Source organism: Patagioenas fasciata, chromosome 2 (genome assembly GCF_037038585.1).
Source record: "Patagioenas fasciata isolate bPatFas1 chromosome 2, bPatFas1.hap1, whole genome shotgun sequence".
Classification (NCBI taxonomy): domain Eukaryota; kingdom Metazoa; phylum Chordata; class Aves; order Columbiformes; family Columbidae; genus Patagioenas; species Patagioenas fasciata.
The window spans coordinates 163,974,720-163,991,670 of record NC_092521.1 but is presented as its reverse complement, the minus strand read 5'-3'; the positions used below and the strand labels follow the sequence as shown (position 1 = coordinate 163,991,670).

At 47.0% G+C, this 16,951-nt stretch overlaps 1 protein-coding gene across 10 annotated transcripts in view; it reads right to left on the bottom strand.

Annotated features, from left to right (window-relative positions):
* Positions 1-4,285: 4,285 nt before the first annotated feature.
* Positions 4,286-16,951, bottom strand: part of XIRP1 (xin actin binding repeat containing 1) — a 41,782-nt gene continuing 29,116 nt past the window's right edge. For 9 of the 10 annotated variants that reach the window (XM_071805349.1, XM_071805351.1, XM_071805353.1 and 6 more), the window contains one exon: positions 4,286-16,896. In XM_071805349.1, coding sequence (XP_071661450.1) covers positions 9,208-16,896 — 7,689 coding nt within the window. In that variant the 3' untranslated portion in view covers positions 4,286-9,207. The remainder of the gene's footprint in view (positions 16,897-16,951) is intronic. The other variant, XM_071805357.1, reaches the window with a different exon arrangement.

Here is a 16,951-nt window from a genome sequence, read left to right as displayed (position 1 = left end):
AAGACTTTTGTTTTGCTTGGCTGGAGGAGCTGAGGAGGTCCTGGGGCTTTTCTGGCCTATCATCAATATTTGTTTGTTCTGAGGATCTTGCAGGTTTTTCTTGTTGACTTTGCTTCTCCTCTGAGGAGTAACCAAATAAAGTGACAAGGGCTGACTGGGGCTTAGTGGCTTTCCTTTGGGTAGTTGTTTCCTTTTTGGGAGTGCTGCCTTTGTCTTGAGAACCAAAAAGTGTAGTGAAAGGGTTTTTCCCAAGCCTGAAACCTTTACTTGACATCTCCCTGCAGGCTTGATTGCTTCCAGTCTCTTTGCTCTGGGCACCAGGTGTTGTGGTCTCAGTGCTTTCCCCTGGCAGTTTCAAATCCATTTTTTCTTCACCCAGTGGATGACCTCTGGATTTATCTAAGGATATATTCAGTTTGGAAGAGTCTAATGTATTAGTTGATTGCTCAGGAATATGAAAGATGTTTCCACTAAGAACTTCTCTGGGATCCTTTGATTTGGAGTCATTGACTTCATCACGTGAAGTCTGAATGGCACAGATTACTTCCAGAGGTGTGTCTGCTGATAATGGGAAATCCTTGCCAGGCGATTTTATATCATGTCTAAAAATATCCTCGTGAGGGTTAGTTATCAGTGGACCACATGTGCCCTGAGGTTCTGTTTCTTGTAGAGAGGACACACTGTGGTCATCTGTCTCATCTGGCAAACCAGGTGAAGAGACTCTGCTCTTTTCTTCTTCGTTTTCATGAGATATATGCTCAGGAATAGGCTCTTCCAGAAACTCTGATGTACTTATTGGTTTCAATTCTTTCATCTTATCAAATTCTGCCCTTTTGCTCTCAGTTTCAGGCAAATGACTTATGCTGGATGGCTGTGTATTTTCCCCCAAAGTTCCTGGTACCTGTTTCTCGGGGAACCTATCGGTGTTTGCCTTTGATTTCTCATTCACCTGCTCAGTCATCTCAGGTGACACACTCAGACTTTCTGGTTTCAGGGAGCCAGAAGATACAGAAGGGGTCCTTGGCACGTCAGACAGACAATGGGCTTCTTCAGCTTCATTTTCAGGGGGAACAACACCCTCAGCTCCACATTTGAGCTCTATACTGGTGGTGGTTTTGTTTCCAGACTCTCCCGGCACACAGGTATGCTGTGGGCTGTTCATTCTCTCCCCAAGATGATGCTTGTCTTCTGCAGTATCTGGGGCAGCTATGGTCAGTTCAGGCTTGTCATCCATCATCACAGGCATTCTACCTTCTTCGTTTGGTGTGCTTAGAGACCCACAGACCTCATTCTCCTTCACTGGGAGCTCTACAGCAGAGGGGATGCGGCCCCCTGCACCCCCTAGGTACAACCAGTTGGTGGGTTTAGTGCTTTGATGTCTGGCATGGTGGACAACAAGCAATCCACGAGGCAGGGATGTCACAGGCTCCAGGACTAGAGGGGACGAGGCACAGACAGGTCCCCTCTTCAACAGGGCTTTGTCCTGCTGGATCGCAGCCACTCGCTGGGACACCTTTCCCCCTCGCTTCCCTTTGGGCACGTCCCCATCCCCAGTCTTTTCACCATCTCTCTGTTGTCTGCTATTGGGCCAGGGACACGTTTGCTTTTTTTCCTTGGCATAGATGACACGGGGTAAGAAGCTTCCCTTCTCCACCACTGCCTCTACCTCTGATTTTCCTTCCAGACCCCTGAGCATCATCTTGCCTGCCCTGCTGCCCACAGCCTGATTGGTTTGCAGGCTCAGTGCAGGCTTTTCCCAGGAACACACTCCAACTTTTCCATCTACAGCCAACAAGGCTGTCTCTGAAGGTGGCCAGACCATTTTGAGTTTGTTTCCTGGTGGGACAGACATACTGTTCAGCTCTTGCCTGTGCTTACCCAGCCGTAAGCTCCACCGTGCATTGAAGGATGTGGATTTCTCTCTTGTTTCAATCTGCTTTTTGGCCTTGTTACACCAGTCCTGGGGCTGTGGTTCTCTACCTACCATTGCCATGTGCCGAACCTGGTGGTCTCCTAGCCGGTGCTCCAGCCTTTCCGTCTCGCTTCTGCTTTTAGCTCCAGCCATCTGCCTGTAGTGGACTTGGCAGTAAAACACCCCATGGAGGGCAGCATAGTTTTGCAAGCTGGAAAAATCACATTGGCATAGCTGTTAGTGGCCGACTGTGTGGGAGGGAAGGATTAACAGTAGCACTGATAGACAGGTTTACAGAAAAATTGTTTTTCAGTGGAAACCGTCGGGGAAGGGAGGGGTTTGTAGAATGAAACCTTTCAAAAGCAGTGTCTGTTTTCTGGGGAGAGGTTTGATTTTTCTTTCAAAAACCCAGACACCCGAAAAATTAAATATTTCCTCGCAATACCTCTGGGAGCTGTAGTCCAAGTTATGTGCTGTCCCTTTCTCATTTACAGGCCAGGCTTCACACCAGCCCTTCATCTCTCTCCCCTGTATGCACAGCATGGACCATATGGGTAAAACTGCAGGGTTCCCATGATACAACAGCTGCATGATGGGAGAATGTGTCTGTACAACTGGTGTGGGGCAAGAGGATGGTGAGGAGCCTTGCAGAGAAGGACCAGGGTGTCATGGTGGTTGACAAGCTGCAAACAAGCCAGCAGTGTCCTCTTGTGACAGAGAAGCCAACCACATCCTAGGCTCCATTAGCAAGACCCCAGCCAGCTGGTCAAGAGAACTGACTGTTCCTCTGCGTTTGGCCCTTGTAGGAGCACATGTGGGGTACTCTGTCCAGTTTTGGGCTCCTCAGTGCAAGAAAGCCATTGGTATACTGGAAAGAGTCCAGCAAAGGGTCGCCAAGGTTGGTCAAAGACCTGAAATGTGTGTCATCTAAGGGGAGGCTGAGAGCTGTGTTAGCTGGGTCTTATAAGGAGAAGGTTAAGAGGAAGGAACTCATTGCTGTGTGTGTCTATTTTATAGGAGGTTATAGAGAAGACAGAGCTGGACTGTCTTTGGAGGTGGACAACAACAGGACAAAAAGCAATGGGAACACTTTGCAAAGTGGGAAACTGCGATGACATATGAGAAAAAAAAAACTTTTCACTCTTGGTCAAATCTTGAAGGAGGGGACCCAACCGAGAGGCTGCAAAATCTCCATCCTTGGAGCCATTCACATCTCTTCTGAACATGGTCCTGAGCTACCTGCCCTCCCTGGACCCACAGAAGGCTGAGCAGAGACTTCCAGAGGTCCCTTCCAACCTACCTGACTCCATGAACATGTGAGCATTCAGATTACTCCTCCAATTCAATTCCATATCAGCATTCCCAAAACAAAAATATTTCCTGTATTTTCAGCTCATGCAGATTCCTGATCCGCAGGTGTCTACAAGCTTGAGATGAGCAGTCTTCAGAGTCCAGTGATGGAGGGGCAGATTGTATCACGGAAACTCTCTGCCCTTTCTCATTTCTTGAAGACTGCCTTGTTGGACTTACCCTTGGACTGTTGTGATTGAAACTACATGGACAAGCCTTGGAAATAAATGCATCTGGGTCCAGCCACTCACCTCAGCTTCCTCCCGCAGACCTGACAGCAGAAACATGAGCGGTGCACACAGACTTTGTCAGTGACCACACGCTCCATGGAGTAGACAGGCTGCAGGCATGAGGCACACACTTCTTTCAACATGGGCTGAAGAAGAAGGAGAAACTGAAGTTAAATAACTGAATCATGATCACTTGGAAACGCATCTGCAAGCTAATTTGCTGAATCTTCTGCTTGTGTTGGATTTTCTTGCGGATGCTCTCTTGCAGAATGCTCTTTTGTTGTGAGAGTTCAGATTCCCGTCTGACTCAATTTATTTATTGTCTTGGATAGGTCAGGATTAATTTTCAGTCAGGACAGAAAGACGAGACACCCTTGGACCCCTGATGAGAGAAATCTTTCAATTGATCGAAAACAAATGATTCACTCAGTTGAATCATTTAAAAGCCCTGAGTGAGGGGAGAAACATTGTTCAGAGGGTCCAACTCAAAAACTATGGCTGAGCAGCTCCTGAAATCGCTGATATTACATGGTTGCTCACACGACGACGTAGTCCAAGCCCTACAAAGGCAGCGTATCTCAGCGTTAAAGCTCCCACAACTCCACAAACCTGGTGGTTTTTCTCCAGTGTGTTTACTCTGTGGTGTAGTGGCAGAGCCCCCCCCGCCCCAGGGGGATGGGGTTGTCGCCAGCCTGGCTGAGAGGTGAAGCCAGAGACAAAAGAAACTAAAGGAGCACCATTAGAAGGTAATAATGAGTGAGCAATCGCCGGACACATGCGTGCAGAGCGCGTGGACAGTACATGCAGCCTATAATGTTATTGTATAACACGAGTTACAACCAATCACATTGCTGTAAGGCGCGTGGACAGGCCAGCTTTGCTATAAAGCTAGCCCGGTCCGACAATAAAGCGAACTCTGTGAACATCATATTGGTGTGTCAGGTTCCGTGGCTCGCATGGATAAAGCAACACTGTGGACTGTATTTTATGCCATGACCTGATTCCTCAAACACTGCTTTATGTGAAGAACCCAGGGAATCTCTCTGGAAAGCATTGCCAACACCAGCTATTTTATTAGCAGGATAAAGAAGCTTGGACATCAACCTAGCTGCAGAAATAGCTCCAGGTTGTCTGCATGGTCAGGTAATCCAGTGCATGCTGGTGGCAACGTGGATATCTCCGTGAACTTTTTGCTGTGGTGTGAAGCAGAAGCTCAGCTTACCTGGTGAGTCCATTTGCAAGTCTATCCAAAGCCCCAGAAGGAGCACAGCTGAGCCTAACCTAACTCTGACTGACCAGGTCAGTCCTTTAAGAACTGGTACTCCCTCACATGAGGGCACTTCTGCCACTTTTTGGTGGGGAAATTTGCCACAATTTGATTTGATGGAGTTTCGCTGGTGGTTTCCGATCCTTCTGGCTTTGTGTTCAATATGTGCTCACCCTGGTATGTGGTGTTGTCAGCTCAGAGAAAAAGCAAGTTTACTTTCTGCTTTTGTGTGGAGTGGGCTGATGGCCAGAGTTTAGCTTTGAACAGAGGAAACAGACTGCCCAGAGAAGTCATGGATGTCCCCTCCCTGGAAGTGTTCAAGGCCAGGCTGGAAAGGCATTTCAGCAGCCTGATGTAGTGGAAAGTGTCCTTGCCTATGGCAGAGGGTTGAAACTAGGTGATCTTTAAGGTCCCTTCCAACACAAACTGTTCTATGATTCTATGAAACATGAAAGGTGTTTCTGTATCTTAAGAAATGAGTTGACAAGGAAACAAGAATGCTGTTTTTATTTCTTCCATTTTGGCTGAACCTACCAGTAAGGTCAAGTCATCTTTGTTTTCCTACGACAACACGTTCAAGAAGAAGAGTTTAATGTCTTTGTTTTTCTTCCCTCTCTCTAGAGGCAAGTACACAAACAAAACCCCAGTCTTTCCTTCAGTCTGCAATGAGCTCAGCATAATTCTGCTTTTCCAGTCCTCTACAGGGAGGAGACCATAATTCTGTGTCTACATATGTAATGGGTGTCTAAACTTCCAGTATACTCAGTGGAGGTCCAGTTAAGGGAATCTAGAAGGTGATACATCTACCCTAAACTAGGCCCGTGTAGTTGGACAAAACCAGTCAGTTAGGCAAGATATATTTCACCGTTGTTACTACAGAACTGAGTTGATGCCCATGGGAGGGCAGTGCTGATGAAGGTGAAGAAGAAATATGCTTTTATATGAAGATAAGTCCTTCATATAGCACAAAGGTATGCGTCCTGTCAGAGAAAAGAGTAACTGCTGTGTCTCTGTTGTATGAGAAAAAAATACTTTCTTTTAATCACGACCAAGGAAGGAAGCAGAGCTGTTTAGCAAACAAAGAAGATCTCTCTCTACTCTTAGGTGAGAATGGATGTGTGTACTCCTGGAGTGTGTTTCCAAAGTTGGATGATCTTTTATAGGGGATGCAAGTCTCTTTCATCAGGGGATTTATTTTAAGTGCTCACCGTCTGATGCATGGCAAATACTCTTGCTCTTTGGAGGTGTTTTTATCGGCCGCAGGAGTAAACCTTCCTAATGGTTTGGAAGATAGTGAGGTGATTATCAGCATCAAATGGCACTGTGGGCAAGGGAATTATCTTCGGACTTCTGTGAAAACCAGTTACAGAGTGTTCCTGGAAGGCTCTTGTAGCACATTGCTGATTAGTGCCAAGCTGAAAGTTGCAGCTGGCTTATGGCTTATCAGTTGTTGCCTTTTTTTCCCCTAGGTGAATTAAAATCTTCATAAAAGGAGGGCTCAGCCTGAAAATACCTGTACTATTGGGGAGAAGATGGTAAGCACAAAGCTTTCTGAGATGAGTATCTTTAGTGGCTGAAGTGGAGCTGGGGAGGACAGTGCTTGATGTAGGCACTTCAAACGTGGTGTATTTCATGTCATCTGTCCTCTGTTCACTGGCCCAGGCAATTCTCCCAGACATTCTCCTCTTGAAAATATCTATCTAGCACTGTGTGAGAATGCAGCAACCCACCAGGGCAAAGAATAGTGAACAATGTCATGCCTTGTATCCAAAGATCACAGAAAAACTATGACAACTGACTGGGGATTTGAAAATTTGTATGTGTTCTGTTGGTTTATTATTGCAAGGTCTGAGAATATGAGCTGATCCTTCAGCTTGTGCTTGAGTTTTGAATCTTTGCATTTGTTTTTTTCTCCAGCTCTTTCAGTGCTTCAAGGAGCCGTGTATGGTCCTGAAATAATGCAGCATCTGTCCCCTCATGATATTTCAGTTCCTTGCTGATGGAAATACCGTGAAAGAAACACATCTCAAATGATCTTAGCCTCATAAATGGCTCATTGAGACCTTTAGAAATCTTGTAAAACCAGAAACACAAACAATAAGATCAGCATTTTTAACCACTGTCAGTGCAGGGAGTTTGGGTTTATTTGAGTTCCTATGGAATCATTTTCATTGCCCAAGCAACCTGTTTGCAGCTTAGTAAAACTGCTCTGCAGCTGCCCTCAAAAAGAAAGGAAACAGATGTGTTATGGGCATCCTGAAAGAAGTTAAGATGAGAAACAACCAAGTACTAGAAAGCAGTGTTGGAAAAATTTTGAAGAATAGCTCCAAATTACTAATTCTCCTGTGTTTCTACAATTGGTCCTACTAAAACAATTGGGAAGGTCTAAGCAGTTATGTATTCTGGTTCCCTGAAAACAGATACCTCAGTTTATGATGATCTGCTCTTCTCCCTCAACCTTTGGTGTATTCTTTGGTGGAACTGAAAATAATATTATTTTGGCACATCTAACTTACAAATTTATGGAGTCCTAAAGGCAAACCAAAGAGCTCTGTGTATGTGTCTGCTTTTCTGGAGACTGAAACAGAACTTCTACTTGATCTACAACACCTTGGACAATGTTTGGCATGATGTGAGATCTTATTTGCTATGGACTCAGGGACATGAAGTGGTAGATGCTGAAGGAGTCCCTTCCTCTCCAGTGTCCTGCTTTTCAGTCATCAACATGAACTCTTTTCCCTCAGAGGAAAACAAAGAAAATATTAACCACAACATCTTGCTGAAATGTGGTGGTTTTCTGAATGAGGTTAGTGGCCCTTTCTGCAGAAAAGTAAACTGATGCGCTGAGAGATGAAGTGGCTTGTGATAGACCAGCTAGAAGGTCTGCAGTTAGACCCAGAGGTTGGTAACCTAAGTCTGAGATAAGCGGTAGGACACAGCTCCCTGAGAAACCACCCAGTCACTCTCTAGGCTCCTCAGCTTCTCCCACACCTGGAACAAGCTCTGTGCTCACTCACCTCATTCTAAAACTGAGGCCAGCCTGTGATGTGAATTGAGGCACAGAACTGAGGCTGGTTCATCAACTACCCCTCCTGTTAAGGCTTATGGAGAGTCACCACCCTTACTGCCTTCTGAAACAGAGGAAATAGGCATGGACAAATGTTCAGACCTTTCTTGGTCTTCACATCCTTTCCAGTTTCCACACACCTATGCAGGGTTCTGGATTGGGTGGTGTATCTCACCCCGGACTCAAGTCAGTTTTCAGACAAGAGGATGAATGATGTTTGCTGCAGGGCTGTTAATCCACCCCAGTTGTAAAGAAGATGTAGGCTAAATCCCCCAGTGATTTAGAGTGCTCTCACTTTGTGATTCAACTGGTTCGTTGAGAAATGATTTCTAGGTACATTGAAAGGAAACAAGCACTCAACAAAAGAAATTCAGCCAGACCAAAGTAATTTTCAGAGGTAATGTTTACCTTCAGAATGCAGCAATAACAATAAAAAAAAAAAAAAAAAGCCACAAAATATCTAAAATCTTGAGTTGAGAATGTACAAAACAAAGTCATAATAAAAAGAAAATTGCTTTACAAAGTCTCAAAATGAGTTTAAACAGTAAACATGTATGAAAGCATGGAAAATCTAAAATAAGGTTTTTGTATATGTTGAATAATAAATTACAATTCTAGAAATAAAGAAAGGAAAGCAGTAACCATTCTGACTCAAGTAGAGAATCTTACATAGAATCTTTCTTTCAGGAAAACAGCACTGATAATAACTGTAGGTCTTGGCTTGACGTTTTTCAGTAGCGAGTACTTTCTAGGAACTGAAAAATAAACTGATAATTCCTCCCCCAGCCCCAATAGTGACAGCAATTTGAGATTTTTTTTTCCTTCCCTTTCTTTTATTAATGACTAAGAGAAAACCTATCCAACTCACCCATCAATATGAGCATGTGTATATATGTGTGTTTAGGATGCCCTTGGAAATTCTGTATTGAAATCAGAAAAAGAAGATAGCATAAAGGTGTGTGTTTGTCAACGACCGGATTGGTTGGTTCTTTAATCAATCCTACCTATTCTTTCTTCTGCATTAATTCAGAGAAGCCAAATATCCCTCTCCCCTCTGCCCCAAACACTCAAGAGGGAAGAAGCTGCCATAAGGTGCCCATGGATGGATTTATCCCTTGTGCTTCTAACAGTGTCCAGGCTCTGGGTTGTGGTGCAGAACCAAATCTGTTCGGTTGGCCAAGTGAGCGCTGTTCTCCTCCAGTGGCAAGGCGGACTGTATTTGTCATGTCTGTAGGCAAACACCAAGACAATGACCCTGAAAAGTCCTTAGGGTGTAGATGAATCCCTGCGTGTAATGTGGATAAACCAGATTTTTTTTTTTTTTTTATTGTGGACTTTCTTTTCTTGTCTTTTACAGTTCTCTCTTGCTCTTCAGAATCTCCTATTTCTTTGGCTTGGAGTTACCAAAAGTGACAAAGACCACTCCTGGCTCCTGAAAACCGCCGTTGGTGTGGAAGTCTTCTCCTGGGCTCTTTGAGTACCTCTGAAACACAGGTGAAGCAGATACCTCATAATGGGGATGAGAGATCACATCACATGTGGAAGATGTTTGTGTCTCAGATTGCTTGGTGACTGTGGTAGATGAAGTAATGATCGTGTTTCCAAACTGGTCCATTTCCTCATACTGCTCCATGACAGTCCGGGTGGCTCCATAGAGCTTGGATCCATCAGGACCTGTCTGTAGCTCCAAGATGCTTTTCTGCCTCCGTGGATTTTGCGGGCTGGGGACATTCAGGGAGCAGTAGTCCGAAAAGCCTCCTCTCATCCCACAGTGGCAGCTGCCTTTGGAGGTGTCCAGAGGGCACCTCTCTTTCTCACTGGTCTGATGGTCGGAATTGCTGGGCTGTTTCACTGAGCTCTGCCCAGCTTTTTTTTTTGTGGGCTCAGATGTCTTCTCAAAGGGGGTCATGTCATTCCCGGTAAACCTTGTTGACGGGTGGTTACAGGAGCTGAAGCTCTCCTGAGCAAAAGCATCCCTCTTTCCTGGAGAGTCAAGGCGGTCTGGTGAAGGGATGTCCCAGGGGGAATGCGCTGTCCTGGGCGATTCTGCTGGTTTCCTGGCAGCAGATTCGATGGTGATGAAGGAAGGTGAGGAAGGAGAGCTGCCGCGAGATTGGACAAGGCGGGGGACCTCTAGCTCTGCCTTGGTTGCCTCGGTCTTTTCTTCAACCTTTGCACCTCCCACTGATGCTGCTTCCCCTGTCTCCAGCGTGGTTCCCTCCTGCTTGGCTTTGCTTGAGACAATACTGATTTTACGGATGTTGCTGCTGCTCGCAGAGCTTTGGGTGCTCCCCAGAGACTCCTTGAACAGCCCTGAAAGCCCAGCGATATCCGACTCAGACTTGAGACTAGAGACAGAACAAAGAGCTTTCCTGATGGCCTCCTCAATGTCCAGGAGCCGGGCAAGTGTCTGCTCCTTCAGGTGGATGATCTCAGCACTTGCTCGCTCCAAGTCCCCAAAAACCAGATCCACTGAGGAGACACTGTCAGTGTCCTCCTTTGCCAGTGTCTCAGCCCTATCCTGATGCTTGGCCTGGTGGGCTTTCTGACGAACAACCCAGTCAGGAACCTTCTCAAAGAAGCTCTTCAGAGCTTTCACGTCCACTTTGCTAGTTTCCTCCTCAAACTCCTTCACTCGAGTCAGGATCTCTTGCAACTCCTTCTGTCTCCTGAGATTCTCAAAGATCTCCATAGCCTCCTTGACATTGCCTTTCATGATCTCCTCTTTGTGTACTGACAGCCTCTTCCGACGCTCATCTTCTGTTTCTCTCTTGGGTTTTTCTCTCATAACAACTGCTGGCTTTTCCTGGCCAGGTGTCTCTGCCTCTCCATCAGGACATTTCAATTGCCTACTATTCCCCTGCTGTTGCTCCTCAAAGGAGTTCATTGACTGCTGATGGAAGGACATTGAATGACACATTTGCCTTCTCTCATTCACCTGTTTCATGACTCTCTGACTCTCCCACAATCCGTAAGAATTAGACGCACTTTCTCTTTCCACCTTGGACGAGGCATTTTGTGCAATGTCATTTCCTCTCTTTGGAGGAGTGGTGTGGTCCGCAGAGGAGATGTTTGGCTCCACCTGCCCTGACTCATGAAGTGTCTGTGCTCTTCCGGGACAGGTTGGATGTGATACTGAAGAGCACCTGTTCTCATCTTGGCACAGATCTATAGGCTTCTGAATCACCTCACCTGGACACCTCTTTGGAGCTACTGTTTTCCTGCTTGTCATTCCTTGCTCAACTCCAAAACTAATCACTCCATTTTTCATTGGCTTTGAAGCTTCAGGTTCCACCTTTCCTTGTCCTCCTTTGCTTGCCTTGTACCTTTCCTCTGCGATTTGAAGAGGGGTTTTGGCAGTGTTTTTTGGGAGCTTTCTCTCAGGGCTCATATCCTGACCTGTGACAGGCTTGTCCACAGATGTTTCCAAGGTGCAGCATTTTGCCTGAACCTCCCTGTGGTGTGATTGTTCACGTACTTCCATGCAGCTTAATCCCAGCTCTGTGAGGGGAGGCTTTGGCTTGCTGATCTCCCTTAGGCCTGGAGGTTTTGGAGGCAGGGGTGGAGGGGTGGGTTTGGTTGATCTGCTTGTGGTGTTATTTGCAGAGGCAGAACGTGTCTCATGTAAGAGGTGCTCAGGTTTTGGAGGGGGAACAGGTTTTTTCCTCAGTGGGGCCATAATTTCTGGTTTTGGAGGAGACCTGAGTATCTCTGCAGGACTCTGATCACTGGGTTTGCAGGACAGAGAAGGGAGGGTGGGAAGAGGGGTCTGGAGTGGTGCAGAACATCCTGGGGCTTCGTCTTTGCTGGTTGGTAGTGGAAGGGCACCTTCTCTGGTTGCTTTAGCTGAAGGTGGGCAATGCTCTGCTTTCATCACAGCAGCTGGGGGAGGAGGAGGAAAGTCATTATCAACCTGCGACCCTGAAGCCACTACAGCAGTCTGGTTACTAATGACTTGAGTCTCATTTTTCTTTTTACACACAGAATAGGAATGCCCTGCATTTCTGTATATCATAGCGGCTTTAAAGTCCCCTCTGGAGACATTAACGTTAGACTTTTCCAGCGACTGAAGTGTGGCTTTTAAATTACCTCGGACAACGTCCTCCTTTTCTACCAGGCGCTGTTCTGTGGCGGCACTTTGCAGTGCTCTGATAGCTGTCTGCACATCCCCTCTGATAATAACATCTCTTTCTTCTTGCACTGATTGCTCTTTGTAATCAGACTCAACAAAAGGGTTTAAAAAGGTTTTCACAGGTGTGGCAGTATAAAGGCCATCCTTAATGCTAACTTCTCTACTAGGCACAACTTGGCTTTCCTGGCTCAATAGTTGTCCTCCCTGTACTTCCTCTGAAGCACTGACCTTTTTGTGTGATGCTATGTTCTTCTGAGACACGCTTGTGTGGGTCTTGGATGCCTCCTGGACTCTACTGGTGGTGGTGGTCCTGATGGAAGTGCTGTTACTCTCCCGCATGGTGGATGCAGAGTCTTGTTGGCATGTGGTTGATTGAAGGGTCATTGTGCCCTGTGTGCTAGCTGCCTGCTGCCTGCAGGCCATGTGGACCTCCTCCCTGTTTTTCTGTAGCTTGTTCTGGACATGATGTTGAATGTTTTTTGCCTCTGCTGTTGCTAGCCTCAGGCTTTGCATGGCAGCCTGAAGATCACTCCCAAGGGCTTTTTCTTCTGGCTGCCTCTGGCTGGCTTCCCCCATCACCAAGCTCTTCTGTTGCCCAGCCACTTCTCCCCCCTGAGCCATCACTTGGGTTGGACATATGCCTTGCACCATAGCTTTGGGTTCCTTCAAACAGGCAGCGGATGCTGCTTCTTTCTCTGCCTTCTTGCTGACATCTGCAACCCTTTGAATTGACTTTGTAGTCACTTTAAGTCCCCCCGACAGAATTTCTTCCTTTCCCATCACTGTGGGCAGGGGCTTCCCGAGACATTGCACAGTGGTGTCTGCCACACCTGTTGCACGCACAGCCTCTCTCTCCAGTGCACACTCTTTGCCCACGCTTTCACATGCAAACACCTGTTTTGCTCCCGCCATAGCCCCTGGCTCACCCTCTGCAATGACTTTCTCTACTTGTTCTCTGTTTGGTAAGACATGTATCTGAGCCCCTTGCACAACCCATTGGGTGCTCTCGTCTTCCCCCTGCTCTGCTTGGGAAGAGATGAGGGACTGTATCTCTGACTGTTGCTGGAGGTTCTTCAGATAGTCTAGATCTCCCTTCTCAATGCAGCTTGCAAAAAGCTGGACATTGCCCTTCTCATTGTCCTCACGCTTAACGGTTACAGTTGTTTTCTGCTCCTGAGAAGAAGCCAACAGGTTCCCTATCGTTGACTTCACGTCCCCCTTGACGACTTTCTGCTGGACAGAATGGAACAGGAGGGAGTAGAGAGTCATCTTCACTGACCCTGACACTGTCTCTTGTAAGACCATTCCCTTTTTGATGGAAGCATCTTGAGAGAGAAGACCCTGTAGAGCCTTAGCTACATTTCCACTCAGGTCCTCTTTGCCTTTAACAGCTTCATTCTGGTCCAGTAGCTGCAATGGGCTTACTTTGATCTTGCCCTCTCTATCCTCCTCCACCAGCACACCCTGTGCTTCCACATTGGTTCTGTGAAGCAGCTGCAGCATGATCCTTTGCAAATGACCTCCCACAATCTCTTCTTTCAGGATCTCTGGAGCTCCTGGGCTGCTGAGCTGGTACTTCACCATCTTCACGCTCTCCATATCATTGGCTTCAATGAGGATCCCATCATGCTGAATAGCCTGGCAAGTGCAGAGTGTCTCTAAAGTCTCTTTCATGGTCCTTTCTTTCAGTTCTCTTTCTATACTACCCTCAGAAGCACTAAATTTATCCAAGGGTGTGCTCTCAAAGAGCCATGTTGTACTTTTGACATCTGCACGAGGAATTGCTTCTTGGGGCCCAACACTGGCTGTCACCTCTTGGTCCTTAAGCGTGTCCATTGGCTGGGTTTCAAACAACCAGGTGCAGCGTTTGACATCCCCTTTCTGGCTGTCCTCCCTCTGGACTGTGCTTATAGATGGACCTCTCTCTGCATCCCCGTACAGGGAGTCCACAGGCTGGTTTTCAAAAAGCCAAGTAGATGTCCTTACATCACCCCGCTGAACATCACTGACACTGACCATCCTCACGTACTTCTTCTGGCCCACTTGCTGGGACTCGAACAGCTGCCTGTTGGACTGAACATCTCCCTTCTGCACATCGTCTACTGTTCTAGGCACAGACGTCTTTCCCACTGAGAAGGAGTCAAGAGGCTCTGTCTCAAACCTCCACCGGGCCGCCTGGACATCTCCTTTCTTGATGTCCTCTTGGGTCACAGCCCTAATCACAAACACCTCTTCCTCCTTCTTGATCTGATCCAGGGGCTTAGTTTCAAACAGCCACCGGGCACCTTTCATATCGCCTTTCATGATTTCTTCTTTCTGCACTGAGGTGACCTCATGGTATCCCCCCTCTTTGTCCTGGAGGGCATATAAGGGTTGACTTTCAAAGAGCATTGTGCAAGACTTGACATTAGCTTTGTTTATGGTATCTTTCTGGATCTTCTGGAGCTCTGTCTCATCCACTTTGTCATGGATTTGATCAAGCGAGTAGGTCTCAAATACGAACCTCTTTCCTCCAACATCTCCCCCCTTGGCATCCTTCTCTGGAGGGATTTCCTGGATGCCCTCAGAGCTGTCCTTCAGGGTGTCCATAGGGTAGTTCTCAAACAACCAAGTGAACTTGTACACAGATCCGGCTTCAATTGTCCCATCATCCTTTTGGGATGTTGGTTTGGTGGCTGTATCCAAGGGCTTAGCTTCAAAGAACTCCTTCACTCTGGACACTTCCCCAGACTGTATCTCCACACGACTGGAGTACCGTATGGTTTTCTTTTGTTCAGCTTCACTGACAACACTGCTGCCCAAGGGTTCAGTCTCAAATAGGTGCCTGACAGTTTTGACATCAACTCCTTGTAATTCCTCCTGACTGTATGCCTTACTGACTTGTAAATACTGCTCCTCCTGGCCTTTCAGGGAGTCCAGGGGCTGAGTCTCAAACATCCATGTGTATGATTTTACATCAGCTTGGGGCACACTGTCATCCTCCTCCTTCTTCTTTTCAGCCTTCTCATACAGAGTGTGCATGGGTTGGGTCTCAAAAAGCCACCTGCAGGTCTTCACGTCCCCCCGCTGGGAGATCTCCCGCTTCACCGAGGGATGTTCTTCACCTTCCGTGGCTTGGTGATGAATGACGTCCATGGGCTGAGTTTCAAAGAGCCACTTGGCTGTTCTGACATCACCAGCCACCACCTCTTGTTTTGTGATCCCCCGTATTATATCCACTTTCTTGGTGCTTTCGTCAAACTGGTCCAGGGGCCTGGTTTCAAACATCCATTTGTAGTTCTTGACATCGCCACTGATGATTTGCTCTCTGCTTACAGAGGTGACTTCATGGAAATTGCCAAAGCTATCCTTGATGGCATACAAAGGTGTTGTCTCAAACAGGATTTGGTTGGCTTTGACGTTGCCAGCTGGAATCTTCTCCTCTTCTTTGGTGATGGGCTCAGCATCAGCCTGCTTAATACTGTCTAAGGGAAGAGTCTCAAACAGGGTCTTGAAAGACTTCACATCACCTTTCACTACCTCTTCTATGCTGGTGGCTGGAATTTCTTCCTCAAATGCCTTGGAGATGTTGCCAAATGGACAGGTCTCAAAGACATGTTTTCTTTGCTTCACATCTCCCTTTTCCTCTGCTGAAAGCTCTACTTTCTGTAAACGTCCCACCTCAAAATTGTCTTTCAGGGTTTCCATTGGCTGGGTTTCGAATAGCCAGAGTGTGGATTTCACATCACCTCCAATGACTTGTTCTTTGGCTACAACACTTTCTGAAACTTCTCCTTTCAGAGAATCAAGAGTCTGGGTCTCAAAGAGCATCCGCTGCTTACTGACATCTGCCCCTGTGACAAAATCTGTTGAAGCCTTGAAATCCTGTTCTTCAACTGTGATTTCTCTGATGGCGTCCAAAGGCTGAGTTTCAAATATCCACCTTGCTCCACTGACATCTGGCCTTCCAATCTCTTCCAATGAAATCCCACGGATTATTTGCACTTTGGAAGTGTCCTTGTTGATGGTATCCAGGGGCTGAGTCTCAAAGAGCCAGCGAGCTGTTCTGACTGCATTGCTCTGAATTTCTTCTCTGCAGACAGACTTGATTTCATGAATGTTCCCAGTTTTGTCTCTGATGGCGCAAAGGGGCTCTGTTTGGAAGAGCCTGATAGTTTTCTTCACATCGCCTTTTAGCTCCTGGATTTCGGATTTGAGTTGTAGGATGCTCTTCTCCTCCACTGAGCAGCAGCGTCCTATAGCATCCAAGGACTGCGCTTCGAAGAGCTGTCTGGCACCTTTCACATCACCTCCCTGGACAGGCTCCTTGAGAACGGCCTCCTGCACTTCAGTTTCATCCGAGTACAATTTGTTTAATGAGTCTAGTGGTTGGGTTTCAAAGAGCCACCGGGCAGTGTGCACATCCCCTCTGGCAAGGTCTGTTTCTGATACCTTGGCTAGGGTTGACAGACCATCACCGTTGAATGACTGGTTTTCAAACCTCAGGGAAGTACTTTTCACATCCCCACCAGGAATGATCTCTTCTTCTGCCAGCTTCTTTGTGGCTTGATGGTCCCCAATGGAATCAAGTGCCCAGTTCTCAAAGATCCATCGCATTGACTGGACCTCTCCCGGAAGAACTTTGTCCAAGTTCACAGACGCCTGTGCATTGGGATCTTCAGTATTCAGCATTTCTGCCAGGTCCTCGGTCACAGCTTCTTCCAAGTTCTTCCTGAGCTCAGGATGCATGTGTCTGTAGAGCCTCTTCAGCTCATTCACTTGACGCTGCTGGTAGAACTTGGAGAAGGCTTGCTTTGGAGGAGGCACAGGGAGAGGGTTGGGATCCTGATTCCCTGGAGCGATGACCTGGACTGAGCCAAGGGCAGGGGCGGGTGGGGGAGGTAAGTCGTCTTCCATTGTCTTGATGGCTATGTTAGATGATTTCTGAGCCTCTGCCATCTTTAGGGAAACAGTTTTAAATGTCAGCATCATCTCTTACCACCCAACCCCGTGG